Source organism: Musca autumnalis, unplaced genomic scaffold (genome assembly GCF_047663935.1).
Source record: "Musca autumnalis isolate F117 unplaced genomic scaffold, ASM4766393v1 scaffold_2, whole genome shotgun sequence".
In the NCBI taxonomy this organism is placed as follows: domain Eukaryota; kingdom Metazoa; phylum Arthropoda; class Insecta; order Diptera; family Muscidae; genus Musca; species Musca autumnalis.
Window position 1 is genome coordinate 148523819 of NW_027411755.1, and position 18286 is coordinate 148542104.

General features: G+C 36.5%; 1 protein-coding gene across 11 annotated transcripts in view; it reads left to right on the forward strand.

Annotated features, from left to right (window-relative positions):
• Window positions 1-18286, forward strand: part of Ca-beta (Calcium channel protein beta subunit) — a 128137-nt gene that overhangs the window by 93976 nt on the left and 15875 nt on the right. For 5 of the 11 annotated variants that reach the window (XM_073969524.1, XM_073969525.1, XM_073969520.1 and 2 more), the window contains 2 exons: window positions 6082-6196; window positions 6694-6948. In XM_073969524.1, the coding sequence (XP_073825625.1) occupies window positions 6082-6196; window positions 6694-6948 (370 nt within the window). Of the gene's footprint in view, window positions 1-6081; window positions 6197-6693; window positions 6949-17110; window positions 17361-18286 lie in introns of those variants that run through there. The other 6 variants (XM_073969527.1, XM_073969528.1, XM_073969529.1 and 3 more) reach the window with 2 other exon arrangements.

Here is an 18286-nt window from a genome sequence, read left to right on the forward strand (position 1 = left end):
AATAATGAATCAATATGCAAAAGAATATAATGCAAAACACAAAATGTCCCTGAAAATAGTTTAAATGTGATATAGGCATCTGAATTGCAAATGTTTTGAGCAGCACTGTATACCGTCCAATGAGTCGCATGCCTTTCTTGCGGGGGCATATATATCCATTCTTTTGACTTGACCCATCCAAAAAAATCGTTGTAACTCGATACGTTTTACTATATTACTGTCGATCGGCTGGTGCACCATTGACGCATATTCGTCCATAAATCATTCGAAGAATTTTCCCCTCAAACTCACAAAGTTCTACTGAGGTACATTAAAAACTTACATTTGTACTTTTCTACGTCCTGAATTTGTCCGAGTCTACTGGACGTCTTTTGTGTTGATACCATAAACTAGGTCTTATCGCCGTTTAAGGCCTGACCCACTTTGGAAGACTCTATTTACAATTTTCCCAAGGGTGGGTGTAACACTCGTTTTGAACGACCTATGATGTCAAATGTCATCTGGTTACGCCAGTAACATTATTTCTTAATACCCTCCACCATAATATGGAAGGTATAATTAAATTTGTCATTCCGTTTGTAACACATCGAAATATTCATCAGAGACCCTAAAAAGTATGTATATTCTTGATCAGGTCAAAATTCTAAGCCGATATAACGATGTCCGTCTGCGCGCAAGACACAGCTCGCAAATTTTAAGATAGATCTTTGTTATTTGGTGTAGAATTTTATATTACTCCTAGAAAATTGCAAATGGGCTATATCGGTCCACGTTTTGATGTAGCCCCCATAGAACGGTACCACCCGAATTTCGGTATTTTGAAGTTGTGGCCACAATAATCCACTGAAATGACTGAAATTTGGTATTTAGTCTTCATTTGGAATACACAACTTTCCATATGAAATTTGTCAGTATAGGTCCATGCCTTCATATAGCACCCATAGAACGGTATCTCCGGATTTCCGGTATTTTGAAGTTTGTGGCATCAATATTCCACCGAAATTGTTGACATTTGGTATTAAGTCTTCGTTGTGGGAACTTAACGCCGTTCTTACTTGCTATTGTTCTTACCTTTATTTGTCGTTGCTTGTGTACACACGATAGAGTGTCACCTTGTTCGAACCCCGTTTTGTGTTGAATGTCTCCTATCTTAACTGCTGATCGACTCGTAGTGTCAGTTAATGTTATTCTGCATAATCTTATTAATACAAGCTCAGGTATATCTTGGAACACCTTTTATGTTATTGGGCTGGCGAAAGCTGCTATATAGCCTACAAATATATATTTTGTCTGTCGATTTGTTTTTCATGGGTCCTCTCTATATTTTGCGTACGATGATGGTTTGGTCCACTGTAGATTACCCAGGTCTAAAACCGCATTGGTGTGACCCGATTATTCCACTGACTATAAGGTTTGGCAATTCACACAATACTCCCGAATGTACATTATATGCTATGGGTAGGAGAGTTATGCCTCTGTAGTTGACACGAACCGTCTTGTCTTCTTTCTTGTGCACGGGGCATAGCAGACTGATGTTCCAATCGTTGGGTATGTATTCTTCTACTCTACTCATAATCCTTATAAGCATTTCGCCACCGGTCTAAAACAGATCGTCAGGCAGCCCATCAGCTCCTGCTGTCTTATTGCTTTTCAACATTTTAATTGCTTCCTTGGCTTCAGTTTTGCTAAGTGGCAAAGACTTAATGCCGTCGTTTGGGATTGGTTCTGGGTTATCTTAATCGCCACCATTATTCGATGCCAAAAGCTTGATGAAGTGCTCCTTCTATATTCTCAGTACGCTATCTGTATCAGTTACCAGGTTCTTTTCATCATCTTTGCAGGAGAATGTGCCTGCACCATACCTTCAATTCTGGTGTTTTACACTTTTGTAAAATTTTCTGACTTCATTCCGACTCCTGTACATCTCGGGTTTCTAACTCTCACATTTTTCTTGTTCTTTCTTCTCTCTCCTAAAAGTGCTCTTTCTTCTTTCACCAGCAAATTTGTTTCTCCTCTTCTGCCGATAGTTTTCCTCGGCACTTTGTGTTGCTACTGACTGCAGAGTTGCTCTGTATCCCGGGTTCTTCTCTTCAGTATCCTTATGACACCCATGATCGTACCATGGATTTTAGTGGCCGTTTAAAACAAGTGGGTCATTCTTTTCCACTGCGCGTCAACATTATTGGGACAATGAGTGCCGTCTTTAAGCATGTGAGTCAGTTGAGCGGAGTCAGTCAGTTGCGCTATCTGTTGTGTTTGCAGCAAATAAATAAAATACTTAAACAATCTGGTTTCTTATTTTCCCATCTGGGGACGAACATCCAAGTGGCCTTGTGTGTCGAGGTGTTGGAACCCGCTGACTACCATGTTTTTTTGCCGTTGAGCCTCATGCCGTTGTCGGATTTTATATCATGAAGGCTGATCTTTCCGATCGTGAAGCCAAAGATATTGTCCTTTCCAAATCTAGCATTAAAATCTCCTAAAACAATCTTAATGTCATGAACAGGGCAGCGGTCATATGCTCTCTCTAGGTGCTTGTAGAATATATCTTTGGTCTGTTTGTCTTTCTCTGTGGTCGGGGCATGGGCATGAGAACTTTGTTTTATACGGATTGCGGTAATTCTTTCATTAACCGGAGTGAAACTGGATATCAGGTTTTTATACCATCCACCATAATATGGGGGGTATATAAAATTTGTAATTACGTTTGTAACTCAGCATCAGCTTGCAATTCTACATCGATACAGACTTGTCCGTCCGTCTGTCCATCTGTGGAAATCACTCTAGCGTCCGAATGGATTGAAGGAAGAGGATACAATTTTGGTAAAATCTATTGAAGTTACGTAGAATTTTTAGTATTGAAAATTGACTATATAGGTCCACGTTTTGGTATACAAAGTGACGCGTGACTCGTCGATGTTTAAGGAACTTTGAAGATATTTATCCCATTTGACCACCGAATTAGTTGTAATTTCGTATTATGAGTTTTCAGAGGCTAGCAAACATTTCTTCCAAACACTGTTTATATAGGTCCACGTTTTGGTATAGCCTCCATATAACGCCCCATATAAAGTACGCGTCACTTTAAAGTATGTTGATGGTATTAGTCCCATTTGACCACCGAATTGGTTGAAATTTGGTATTTTGTGTTTCCAGAGGCTAATAACCATTTCTACCAAAAATTGGTGGATATAGTTTATTATATACAGTCGGACCTCGATTATCCGTGATGGTCGGGACCGGAGGCATTACGGATAATCGATTTTCCCGGATGATGGAGGCAATACTTTTAGGCAGTTTTTGAACATATTTTTAAGTGAAAATAGCATAGTATTGTACAATAATGTGAAAATTTGCAATTTTTATTAAATTTGTTACTGTAATCCACCAAATTTTAGAAGGATTCATAATATCATCATCCTCAGTTTCATCTGAATTAACTTTATTCCATGGTTTATGTGATACCATAAATACACAAATTGTATAATATGAGAGAATTTCCAGTTTTCGGTTGTTTACTTTTTGTTTGCTTAATCAAATTAATTGGAAAGTGTGCTTTTACTCTCGGGTAATGAAGTTTAAAACGAAAAATAGAGGAAATGGAAAAAATGCCAACATTTTTTTCTATCACGGATAATGGAGGTTCCCGGATAATCGATTCACGGATAATCGAGGTTCAACTGTAGTTGGTTTATGTAGGTCCACGTTTTGGTATAGCCCCTTTAGAACGGTGACTCCCGATTTTCGGTATTTTGAAGGTTTTAGCCTCATTATCATACCGAAATGGCTGAAATTTGGTATTTAGTCTGCTTTTGAACAACAAAACTTTCCTCTAAAAATTTGTCGGTATCGGTCCACGTTTTGATAGAACGGTACCTCCGGATGTTCGGTATTTTAAAGGTTTAGCATTATCTTTCCGAAATCTTTGAAATTTGGTATTTATTCTTATTAAAAATGCCTACAGAGTATTGGGACTATAGATGCGCGTTTAATTATAGGCCCCAAAGAAGATGTATAGAGGGTTCTTAAATTGGAGGACACTACAATACCGCTCGCTGCGAAGATTTTTAAAGGATTACACTACTGTAGTGATTTCAACTTTGTATTTCGGATTCTCAATGGGTAGAAAACCTCGACACTGAAATTTATCAATATAAGCTCATAATTTGATATATTCCCAATATGAAGGTGACTCCAGATTTTACGTAGTTTAAAGATTGTACAGGCATCGTCCAAATGGAATGACTGTAACATGATATTTTGGATTGTGAAGGGGTAGACAATATCGACATCTCATTGTTAGTAAGCCTTGGTTAAAGTACGTGATATCCTTCAGTTAGCGTGGCCGGAGAGCTTAGTACTTTCATAAACGAAAGGAATATAGTTGTTCCATTTTACTTCATTACAACTCTTGGTGGAGGGTATAAAAAAGTTCGGCCCGGCTGAACTTAACACCTTTCTTACTTGTTAAGTCTCCGATTTACCATAAATCCAAAACGTTTCATGGCTGCAATAACACAATACCCGATTCCATACTACTTCCTGCAAGACGATGATATCGATGATTTGTACTTTGAGGGGATCGTCATTTTTAGAGGGGATTGTTTTTCAACCCATTAGGGTTCCCAGTGGCATTTAGTGTTTCCAGTGATAAAAAAAATAAATAAACAAAAATTGTGGTAATAAGTCCACGTACCGTCCATATACCATATACCGATACCGCCCGATGCTAGGTATTTTGATGCTTTGATCGCCGTTTTCGATCGAATGTGGCTGTAATTCGGCATAAAGAGTTTCCAGTGGTCTCTGTTAAAAATTGCGGTAATAGGTCCAAGTTTTGTTATAGGCTCCATAGAACGGAATCTGGCATTTCGAAATTTTCAGGTATTTTGAAAATTTTAGCTACATTTTCTGACCAAATTTAATATAAAAGGGCATTTAGAGTTCTTAGCGATCAAAAAACTTCTCTACCAACAATTTTGGTAATTGTACACGTTTTGGTATAGCCCCCATATGACGGTACTGCCGGATTTCAGGTAATGTGAAGTTTTTAGCTAAATTTTCTGATTTCTTTCCCAGTTATCAAAAAACATCTCCATCAAAAAGTGTAGACTTATGTCCTCGTTGGCAGTAATTTGGCATTAAGGGTTTCCAGTGGTCAAAAACTTTCTCCAACAAAAAATTTTGTAATAAGTCCAAGTTTTGATATAGCCCTCATTAAACAGTACAACGCATTTCAGGTTTTTTGAAGATTTTTATCTACTTGTTCTGACCAACTTAGATATAATTTGGCATTTGGGGTTCATAGTGATCAAAAACTGCTCTACCAAACATGTTCGTAATGGGTAAACTTTTTGGTAACCCCATTAAACGGTACCACCCGATTGCAGGTATTTTGGAGTGGTTAGCTACATTTTTGGACCGAATTGGATATCGTTTGGCCCTTATGGTTCCTGGTGGACAAAAAACTTATCTACCGAAAATTGTAGACATATGTAGGACCATGTTTTGGAATAGCATATAATGGTACTGGTGGATTGCAAGTATTTTGATGTTCTTATCTACATTTTTAGACCGACTTGGCTATAATTAGGCCTTTATCCAACAATTTTGGATTTGGTACCGCTCGATTTCTGGTATTTTCAAGTCTTTAGCTGACTGAATTAGCAAAAATTAGATATTTTGGGTTTCCATTGGGCTAAGAACTTATCCACCCAAATTATTTCATATTAGTGGTGGTGGGCCAAAAACTTCGGCCTGGCCGAACTTAACGCTTTTTTTTACTTGTTATGATTTTAGCCTTTTCGTAGGCCCGCGTTTTGTATATCCTCACATTCAATTTAAATCATTTTCACCACGGCCGATTGAAATATGGAACAACAATATTATCCTTCCAAACTTGTTATCATAATTAATCATCGAATCTATGCGGTTCGCAGGCTATACATTATTTCGCAAGTTTATACAAGTTTATGGATATGGTGTCATCACATTTCTTTTTTGAAACTTTTTTAGTGTTTTGCAACTTTTCTAGTCCTATAAGAAATTTAAACCTAACATAATTTTTGGTTTCCCCTTTAGACCTATTGGAGAGCCACACATCCAGATATAACAACGGCTCAATCCATACCTAGACCAATACCTCAGGAAGCTTCACCTACCACAGATCAGGCCCGTTTGGGTCCAACGCCACCAGGTAAGTTATGTGACAAATGGATGGTTTCTATAGTTTTTTTTTATTTATTTTTCTGACTTCATGCCATTAAAAAGTCATTATATGATGAGATATTAATATTAAAAAATAAAAGTTTAGGCATATTAAAAAATATAACTAAATTCTTAAAAAATAGGACAACCAACAAATCAACCACCCACCTTCGCTCAATCACACACAGAAATAAAATAGAACAACATTTTCCATTAATTTTAAGTTTAAATTATTTATTTATCAACTATACTGACACTAATTTAACAACTTTTTGTAAATTATGTTTATTCTACTTTTTTATTGTTTATTTTCTTATAATTAAAAAAATAAATAAATGTTTTATAAAACAAAATAAAACCGTACCAATGACAATCGAAACCATCTTACTCGTTCTCTCTTTAATTTAAAAAAAAAATATATTTAAAAAATACAAAAAAAAAAAACAATAAAATTTCACACATTTGCCGGCTTACGCGTTTCAATAGTTGACGGGGGCGAAGATGAACGGGAATATCGCATGGGCTCAATAGAACGTGAGGGTAGTCGTGATCGTGATATTGGAAGTCGTGAACGCGAACGAGACGAAGATTATGAACGCGACTATTGGGATAATGAATTCACAAAAGGTCGAAGAACACCGCGCGAACGTCAACGCGATCTAGAATGGGAACGTGAAAGGGCCCGCGAATGGGAGAGAGAACGAGAAAGAGATTGGGATAGAGAATTCGATTGGGACCAAGGTAAACAACATAACAATAGCATAACTGAATTTTCATACTTTTTCAACTTTTTATCACAAACATTTTATGAATTTTCAAAATTTAAAATAAATTTTTTTTTTTGCCAACAAAATTCATACATATTTCGTTCAATCGAAAAAAAGATTAAACTGTTGATTGTATAGTGCTTTTGATTGACAATTGGCATAGAACAATTGGCGAAGATTTTGTTTTTATTTTACTGTCTGTTTTTGTATTTTGACTTAAATGTGGAACGAATGAAAGCCATTCAAGTATATTTAAAGTGATTTTGTAAATCGAAAGTAGATGGTTTTAGAGGCCCTTCCTTATAAGTGAGTATGACACATTGCCGAGATGGAACCTGTCTCTGTAATACCAAAATGTAATTCTGTGGTAAATTTTGATTGTTCGGAAGAAAGAATATAAAAATTTTCACAATGAAAGAAGGAATCTGAGGCACTTATTACACTGTCATGTATCCAAAAACGTATACTTTTTAGCCATGTCTCTTCTTCTGTCTATCATTCTGGCTGGCTGGTGTGGGCGATAACTATGGAACGGCTCAACCGAGTGACAAGTTTATATCAAACTTTACACATCGTTAACATTCTTCTAAACGTGCATCAAATTCCAAGAAGGTCTATATTGTGCAACACCTTCGGGTACCTCTCTCACAAAAGTACAAAATTTTCACTTAAGTGCAGTTTAAAAGCTGTTCGAGGATCGTTTTGAAATTTTTACCGAAGGTGGTCTTTGGGGTGGTCGCGTAGTGGATGAATGATACCAAGCAATAGCCCTGTAGTGCGATTCTCTAACTCATTTTTTGAGTTACCGACAAAAATCGTTAATTATTACTAATTATCACGTAAAAGCCATTGCTAATTTTGATAGTTGTTTGCTGAGAACATGCTAAAGGTTGCTAGAGAAATTTTTCCTAGCAACATTTAGCAAGTTCGATCAGCTGCTCTTTAATCATCTGTTGATGGTCAGTTGGTCAATGTTTATTTGATATTTGTCGAAAAACAGTACGAATATTGCGTACTGTTTAACTGTCATTTTGCTAATGTTTACTAAATGCTGTCTTTTTACTTTTTCTATTTTTATACCTCCACCATAATATGGAGGATATAATTAAATTTGTCACATCGAAATATTGATCGGAGACCCTATAAAGTATATATATTCTTGATCAGGGTAAAATCCATGTCCGTCTGTCCGTCCGTCCATCTGTTACAAGATACAGCTCGCAATTGTAATTTGGTATAGAAGTTTATATTACTCCTAGGATGTTTGGTATTGCAAATGGGCTATATCGGTCCACGTTTTGGTATAGCCCCTATAGAACGGTACCTCCCGATTTTCGGTATTTTGAAGGTTTTAGCCTCATTATCATACCGAAATAGCTGAAATTTGGTACTTAGTCTTCGTTGGGGGTACAAAACTTTCCCCCAGAAAATTTTTTGTATAGTTTCACGCCTTCATATAGCCGCCATAGAATGGTACTTCCCGATTTTCGGTATTTTGAAAGTTGTGGCCACAATAATCCACCGAAATGATTAAAATTTGGCATTTGGTCATCATATGTGGTATTAAACTTTTCATATGGTATTAAACCTTCATATAGCCCCCATAGATCGGTAGCTTGTGGTCACAATTATCCATCGAACTGGCTGAAATTTGGTATTTGGTTTTCATTTGGGATATTAAACGGTATATGTCGGTATATGTCCACGCCTTCATATAGCCCCCATTGAACGGTAACTCCCGATTTTCGGTATTTTGTAGATTGTGGCCACAACAACCCACCGAAATGGCTGAGATTTGTTATTTAGTCTTTCATGGGGTTATAAAATGTTCCAGAAAGAATTATCACTAAAGGTCCACGTCTTCCTACATGTCCCATAGAAGCGTACCTCTTGATGTACGGTATTTTTAGGTTTTTTATTTATCTTACTGAAATATCAGAAATTTGGTATTTAGTCTTTTTTGAGTCTACAAACTTTCCGTAAGAAATTTGTAGGTATAATTCGACGATTTGATATAGCCCCCATGGAACGGTATCTCCCGAATTTCGGTATTTTGAAAGTAAGCCAGATTCTACAAGTTCCAAAACAGTCGAATGGACTTGTAGGGGCTCAAATTCTACAGAGTAGATTTTGAACCAAAATTATTGTTGCACAAAGACGAACAACAATATTACCTTTTGCAAACTACAACAAACACAATAAGTATTCTGACGATACTTACGTTTTGTTGTCGGCAAACAAAAGAAAACACTTCACACTGAATTAAACTTCAAACAAATTGACACTGTCGGTCAAATTTATATATTTTATTTTAATTCAAAAAAATAGGTGTTTATACAAAATTCAATTGATCAGACGATCCGCACACTCGAACTTTAAGAAGAAGAGTAATTTTCCCCTGCAAGAGATGGGAGTATCGGCGATGATAAAGACTTATCGAGTTCGATAAGATCCACATCCATGTCATCGAGGGGGTTGGGTCGATTCCCAACACAGATTGCTTTACCGAACTCGCTGAAATTCTTCTTCATAAACGAAAGGAAACTAATTGTTCCATTTTACTTCAATACAGCTCGTAGTGAAGGGTACAACAAGTTCGGCCAGGCCGTTTTTACTTGTTCGGTATAATTATTCTTACTCTCTGAAAACAAGTTACTGAGTAAATCTTACTAAAATGTAAAAAGACACAACTATTTTCACCTTACAGTAAGTGTAATGGAATCGGGCAGACGTAAAGATCACAAACGATTACGCACTGTATTACAGCTGCCATGAAACGTAACATGAGCTACACGCAGAGAAAAAATATTTTTCGCTTTTGTTGGAACAAAAATATCTGTTTTGGTTCCAAAAATGTATTTGTTTTGTTCAAACATTGTGATCCAAATCCAAAAATACCATCTTTTGTTCCAAACATAGAAAACAAAAACAACTTTCGAATTTCCGCAATATTGTAAAAATCGATAACAATACCGATTGTAGGAACTATCATAATCTAATTTTGTTTACAAAAAGTATTGTCAACCCAGAAAACAAGCCCAGAAATTTTTGATTTAAGTGTATATACTTCTCATATACACTTTTCACATAACTTGGATATAAATGCGCGTATAATATTGCAATCATTGATGAACACAATACATGGTTTGCTGCATTGGCTGACAACAAAGACAAACAAAAAGCCACAAGCACCCACCACAACATAAGGAATAATTAAACACCATAACAAACTTCGGTATAACACCAAACCTCAAAGCACAATGAAGATAGAATAATGAAACAAAACAGAAACAAATAAAAACAAGTAAGAACGGCGTTAAGTTCGGCCGGGCCGAACTTGTTATACCCTCCACCACAAGTTGTATTGAAGTAAAATGGAATAATTAGTTTCCTTTCGTGTATGAAGAAGACTTAATACTAAATTTCAGCAATTTCGGTAAAACAATGTGAGGCACCATTCTATGGAAGCTATTTCAAAACGTCGATCTATACCGACAAATTTCTGACGGAAAGTTTTTAGGCTCAAAGAACACTAAATACCAAATTTTCTATATTTCGGTAAGAGAATCAAGAAGTACGCTTCTATGGGTATATAGGAAGACGTGGACCTATACTGATAATACTCTTCTGGAATATTTTATAACTCTTGGAAGACGAAATAATGAATTTCAGCCATTTCGGTTGGATATTGACGTAACACTCTTCAGTATTACGAAAATCGGGATGTACCGTTATATGGGGGCTATATCGAAACGTGGACCTATACCGACGAATTGTAGTCAGAAATGGGGCAATATGAAAGCGTGGACCTGTACAGACATGTTTCTGGTGAACAGTTTTATATCACATTGAAGACTAAATACCAAATTTCAGCCATTTTATGTGGAATATTAAAGGCACGACCTTCAAAATACGAAAAATCGGGAGATACCTTTCCATGGGGGCTATATATAGGCGTGGACCGATACCGACAAATGTAAAGGGGAAGTTTGAGTACCCCCAACGAAGTCTAAATACCAAGTTTCAGACATTTCGGTGGAATATTCAGGTCACAACGTTCAAAATACCGAAAATCGGGAGGTACCGTTCTATGGGGGCTATATGAAGGCATGGACCCATACCGACAAAGTTCCGGGGGAAAGTTTTATACCACCAACGTAGACTAAGTACCAAATTTCAGCCATTTCGGTGTGATAATGTAGCTAAAACCTTCAAAATACCGAAAATCGGGAGGTACCGTTCTATGGGGGCTATATGAAGGTGTGGACCGATACCGACGAAATTCTGGGGAATAGTTTTGTACACCTAAAGAAGACTGCGTACCAAATTTCAGCCATTTTGGTAGGATAATTAAGCTAAAACCTTAAAAATACCGAAAATCGGGAGGTACCGTTCTATGGGGGCTATATCAAAACGTGGACCGATATATCCCATTTTCAATACCAACCATCCTGCAAGTAATAAAAACTTCTGTACCAAATTTTGACTCTCTATCTTTTAAATTGCGAGCTGTATCTTGATTTCAACAGACAGACAGACGGACGGACGGACGGACAGACGGACATGGTCAAATCGACATAGAATTTTATGCTGATCAATAATATATATACTTTATAGGGTCTCCGACGAATATTTCGATGTGTTACAAACGAAATGACAAATTTAATTATACCCTCCATATGGTGGAGGGTATAACAAGAGTCTCATTGTTGGTATACATACACACAAAAACAAAGATAAAGGCATCATGTCATACAAACAAAACTCACCATAATTGTTTTTTTCAACACGGCATCGAATAGCGAGAGAAGAGAAAAAATTGTCGAAGAAAAGAGAGAACTATTGTCCTGTTGACAAAAACTATTTTTGGATTTAACAAAACCCAATTGTTGGAATCACAACACTACATTTGGAATTTAACAATATCTTTATAATACATATTTTGCTCTTCGAATATTGTTGGATCAATCATATTTTTTCTCTGCGTATAGGTGTAGGATTCATGGTTAATCGGAGACTAAAAATCTCGTCTCCAGATATCCACAGATGGGAAAACAAGACACCAGATTGATAATGTTGTGATAGACAGAAGACATAGTTTGTTAGATGTTCGATCGATTCGAAGAGCGAACATCGATTCGGACAATTTCCTTGTAGAAGCCAAAGTACGCACTCGTCTTAATGTTGCGGCAAAAAATGCGATATAACACAGGGCGGAAGCTGGATGTCGAGCAACATAACGGTCACACGGTCGGCAAGTACAGCCTTCATGAGGTAACATCAGACAACAGATTGAGGCTGATCGATTTTGCAGGGGCAAGGTGGATATCCGCAGATGGGAACGCAAGACACCAGATTGATAATGTTGTGATAGACGGAAGACACAGTGTGTTAGATGTCTGATCGAATCGACTAGCGAACATCGATTCGGAACGTTTCCTTGTAGAAGCCAAAGTACGCTTACGTCTTAATGTTGCGGCAAAAAAGTGCGATCTAACACAACACGAAAGCTGGGTGTCGAGAAGCTGCAAACACAACAGATATCAAGAGCCTACTTAGATCAACTGACCCACAAGCTGGAAGACGGCACTCCTTGCACCGATAATGTGGAAGCGCAGTGGCAAAGAATATCCCTGTCTCTTCAAACTGCAGCAAAATCCAAAAAACACCACCTTAAAATTTTTACTACGATCAGAAGTGTCGTAAGGTTACTGAAGAAAAGAATGCGGCTTACAGTTCAACCTTGTATTCATTAGCAACACGAAGCGCAAAGGAAAAACATCGGGTGAAGAGCAGAGCGTGCTTTCAGGATAGAAAAGAAAGAGCAAGAAAAACGTGAGCGTGTGAAACTCGAGATCTTAGGGAGTTAGAATGAAGTCCGAAGATTTGATACAGATAGCGTACTGAGGTTTTGAAGGAGCATTTCATGAAGCTCTTAGTATCGAAAATGGGCGGCGAAGATGATACCCCCGAACCAATCCCAAACAACGATTTTGAATGTCTACTACCTAACCAAAGCGTGGTCATGACAGTAATTAAACGGCTATAAAATCATAAAGCAGCAGGAGCTGATTGGCTGCCCGCCGAATTGTTCAACACCGCTATCGAAATGCTGATAAGTTAATAAGCGAAATTTAGCAGGAAGATAGCATACCCAACGATTGGAAACTCAGCCCACTATATCCTGTACACAAGCAAGGAGACAAGACTGTTTATGCAAATTACAGCGGCAGAAGTCTCCTACCCATCGCATACAAAGTGCTGTCGAGCATACTGTGTGAATGTCTAAAACCTATGGCCAATAAAATAACCGGGTCATACCAATGCGGTTTTAGACCTGGTAAATCAACACGAAATACAGATCGACAAATACCACTTGTTAGTCGGCTATAAGACAGCATTCGACAGCCCAAGTAGATCAAAGCTCTTCCAAGCCATGCCAAAACAAATAAGATAATGCATTATGACATTGTCTGACACAAAATCAGCAGTTAAAGTAGGAAATAAGGTATCCGAGCCTTTGAAAACAAAACGAGATTTCAGACAAGGTGACAGTCTAAAGTGTGACATATTTAACATCCTGCTGGAAATGGTCAGAGATACAAATATCACTATATAAAATAAAGATATAATGTTACTGCCCTACGCAGATGATATTGACATAATAGGTCAATATTGAAAATGGGCTATATCTGTCCACGTTTTGATATAGTCTGCATAGAAGGTTTCAGCCCCATTGTCAGAAAAAAGTGACTGACTTTTCTTTCTTTCTCCCAGAAGTTTGTCATTACAGGGTTCAGTTTTTGCTAGGGGCATAAACTATTACAAGAGAGAATTTCCGGATTTTTTTTTAATTTTTAGACCCCTACCCATGTAGACAATTGTCGGTGTTTAGAAGGAGTTTACAACATTATCGATCCAACATGGCTTAAATTTGTTACATAGTCTTTTGGTATGAGACCACGACTTAGTATAGTCCCCATATAACTGCACGATTTTCGGTATTTTGAAAGTTATTACCACATTATCTTACCGGAATGACAGAAATTGGGTATTTAGAGAAGTGCGGGTATAGATGCAATGTTTTATGCCCGTAATTTCTACGCGTAGTTATATATGAGTTCATGGATATCCCCAGTGAAAGCAAAATTTCACAATTTCAATCCATAGGTAACGTTACCGGGTCGAAAACGGCAGTGTTACTTACACCAAGGATTTTGCCTGGTTGATCGTTGCCAATGTGTTAAAAATTGTAAAATACTTATATGTGGCAATGTTTTTACGAAATCATGAATGAAAATCACCAATGTTACCACATGTTTTCAAAATATGCACGCCTCGGTAAATGACACGTAGAAATTACCAAACGCGTAGGTAAAGATAACTAATAGGTAGCTACCTACCCGGTTACCTAGGGCTAGAAATTACGGGCATTAGTATAGCCCCCATAAAAGAAGTACATCCGATTTTCCATATTTTTTGGAGGATTTTTGCAATATTGAGGATTTTTTTATACAAAAATAGCAGTAATTCGACATTTAAGGCTTTAAAATTTCTCTAAGAAAAATTTGAGCCATATGCCCACATTTTGGTATTACCTCCATATCATGGCGACCCGTGAGTTAAGCTAATTTGAGGTCTTCTATAGATTTATAGTCAGAGGAGGTCTTCTCTAGACAGAAGACCTTTTGAGGACTTCTACAGACAGAAGACCTCTTGAGGTCTTCCATAGGCAGAAGACCGCTTGAGTACTTCTACAGACAGAAGACCTCTTGAGGTCTTCCATAGGCAGAAGACCTCTTGAGGACTTCTACAGACAGAAGACCTCTTGAGGTTTTCTATAGACAGAAGACCCCTTGAGGTCTTCTATAGACAGAAAACTCCTTGAGGTCTTCTGTGAATAGAAGACCTCAAAAGCTCTACTGTCTATAGAAAACCTCAAGAGGTCTTCTATCTATAGAAAGCCTCAAGAGGCCTTCTGTCTATAGAAGACCTCAATAGGTTTTCTGCCTGTAGAAAACCTCAAGAGGTTTTCTGCCTGCAGAAGACATCAAGAGGTCTTCTGTCTATAGGAGACCTGAAGAGGTCTTCTGTCTATAGAAGGCCTCAAGAGGTCTTCTGTCTATAGAAGACCTCAAGAGGTCTTCTGTCTATGGAAGACCTCAAGAGGTCTTCTGTCTATGGAAGACCTCAAGAGGTCTTCTGTCTATGGAAGACCTCAACAGTTCTTCTGTCTATAGAAAACCTCAAGAGGTCTTTTGTCTATAGAAGACGTCAAGAGGTCGACTGTCTCTAGAAAACCTCAAGAGGTCTTCTGTCTATAGAAGATCTCAAGACATCTTCTGTATATATAGAAGACCTCAAAAGGTCTACTGTCTATAGAAAACCTCAAGAGGTCTTCTGTCTATGTACAGAAGATAGCTTTAGTTTTTTTTTTGCCATGGATATATTGTCATTTCAGACCACAAGGAGAGTACCCTCATCTTGCTTCTCCTCTGAAATATTTCCAATCTCCCGACGAATGACTTCGAGCATGTGTTCCGTCTTGAACTTGTTGCCCCAAACTGTGACAAATGCAGACTCCTTAGTCAGTTGATGAACTTGATCTTTCGTCACCAGCTCGAGTTTGCCGCTTTCGCATGGACGTATTATGCTGCAGACAATATCTTTGAGGGCGGCAATGTTTGCATGCCGGGGAAATTGGAACATCATCATGTCACCAAAATTGTACATGGCAATATAGCTTATTCAGCTCGTGATATGTATTTGAATACATATGTAGGTGAATCGACACAGAACGTTTGTGCTGTAAATCGAAGTAGGAATAGATTTCCAACCGCACCGATCTTTCACCTTGTCACTACAGTTTAGAAGATATTAGTTGTGTACTTTTACTTACCTAAGGTTACCATTTTTAACCTGCAAAGCGTTCCTTATCCCCAAAAAATGGTAAAACTTGAAGCATTTTTTAAGAGAGTGAGAGAGAAGAGAGAGCAAAAATGCCTCTCTCTTCTACCACAGGCAACCATACAAATTTCTTCAGGTAAAAAATGGTAGAACTGATTTTTCAACATTTGTTTGACTTTTATTTGACAATGAAGAAAAAAATGAACAAAAACAGAAGAAAAAGGCGAACGCTGACAAAACAAAATTAAAACCTGTGAAATAAAAGAAGAAATTTGAATTTTCATGTTTCTTGATATTGTTACCAGATGTACCATTTTTGGTTCCTTTACTTTTCTGGTAAAACTGTTCATGAGAGAGCAATTTTGACAGTTTTCTCTTTTACCACTTATACAGTTAAAAAGTAAAGGAACAAAGCTGTCGTCTCGAACTCGTATTTTACCATCGCAGAAACTATGGAACTATATTGTGGAACTAGTTCCTTTTGGAAAAATAAACTGGAAAGATCGATCCGCATCGGGAACTACATTGACTAAATATACTAAAGTCTACCATTAAAAAAAATTTTTTTGACATACATACATAATTCCACATACTGGCAGATATACTATTCCGACTGAATATCAACATAGTGGGTAGCGTAGTAATTTTAGAGTAGTCAGGTTCAATTTTGGCTTTAGGTCAATTCAACAAGTAAATACGTAATACATCTTCAGAAAGGAAGTAAGAGTATATATCGGAAATCTACTTACATTACTGTCTTTCATTCTCCAAAGTCCCGTTCGAAATACAAAAACAGACTATTAATTTTTCAATATTTTTTTCATTTGAACTCTTTTTTAATTATATTTGTTACAATGAATTATCAACATATATAAATATACAAGTTTTTATTATTAATGAAAAGAATATACGTACATTTTATTTTATATACTAAAGTATTGTATATTATTACTAATTAGAAAGGCTTATTGTTGTATCAGAGTTATTTATATACTAGAACCCCCTTAAGAAATCTGGTTATTTCCCAATTTCCCTTTTCCGAAAAATAATATCGATATTATTTATGTGCATATTTTAGATGTTTTATTAAAAAAAAAATAATAAAACAGAAAATGTAAAAAACGCTTTTAAATATTACTACCATTTTTTGGTTTTACACGTTATTTGTCAATTTTTCCTTTAAGTTTGTATTATTTTTCTTAATTTTATTTTTGATTTTATTTTTATAGCTTTTACTGCCCGTGGTACATTGTCGACATATAGTTAAATTGTAGAAACTACTACATTCAATTGCAATTGTTTTTCAAAATTTCCAAATTCGATTACAACTCTGAAAAAAATATTAAAAATTGTTAAACAATAAAAGACAACTCTAAATTTAAAACATTTCTAAATTTTTTAAAACCAAAAATCTACCCAATTTGAAGCAGTCACATATATTTTGTTGCAAGAACATGCCTTCCCACACCTCTACAATGAGTATGATATATATTTTTGATTTTTCTATATTTTGAATTTTGATCTAAGCCTGTTTAACACTGTCGATAACACCTTACTAAATAAATACAGAGTTGTAACATGACAATGATGATAGTAGTAATGTGATCGTAGAGTGAATACACTAAACTTTGTCGTATTTTTGTGATAATCAAAAAAAAAAAAAAAAAACAAAAACTAACAGAATTTAGTGGTCATAATAATTATTATTAGTATTTATGTATAATTGTACTTTTTATTTGATATCTATTTGTGCTTTTTTACTAATTGGTTGTTGAACAAATCTTAGTTATTGTCAATATTTATTTGTATTTTTTTTTTCCAACTCAACATCAATTTTTCAGGAATTAATAGTTACCCACGCTCTTGCTTAACTAGGTCAACTTCATCCCGCAATTTCTGTCCCTTTGTGCGATTAACAGTATGTTTTTGGGAGCCATTGCAAAGTAATCCAAACAAGTTAACTTTTGCATTGTCTGTAGGCTGAAAAACATGGGTCATTTCGTTAAAATGTTATAGGGGCAAATAATTACACTGTACAACAAAATCGAACTTTTTTTCAAAATTACAAGAAACCCCGCACAGATTATGTAAAAGGGCCGAAAAAAAGAAGACACGTGTATCGGCGTTTTGAAAGTTTACGTCGGAAAGTAACCTAAATAGGCGTGGCAACTTCCGCCCATTTCTACAGGTTTTGAAATATTCGACATCAGATTCCTTGGTATCCTTGCATTTTAGGTATAAAGTGTGTTTGGCAATATTACTGACAACAATGCGGGGTATCTTTTTATGAAAAAAGTTAACCCTCATTCGAGTCACTAAAGGGGTCTTTCTGGTCCGTTTTTTCAAAAACGTTTAAAAACTCCTTTAAAATTTGATCGTATGAGATCAACATATTCTACAAAATT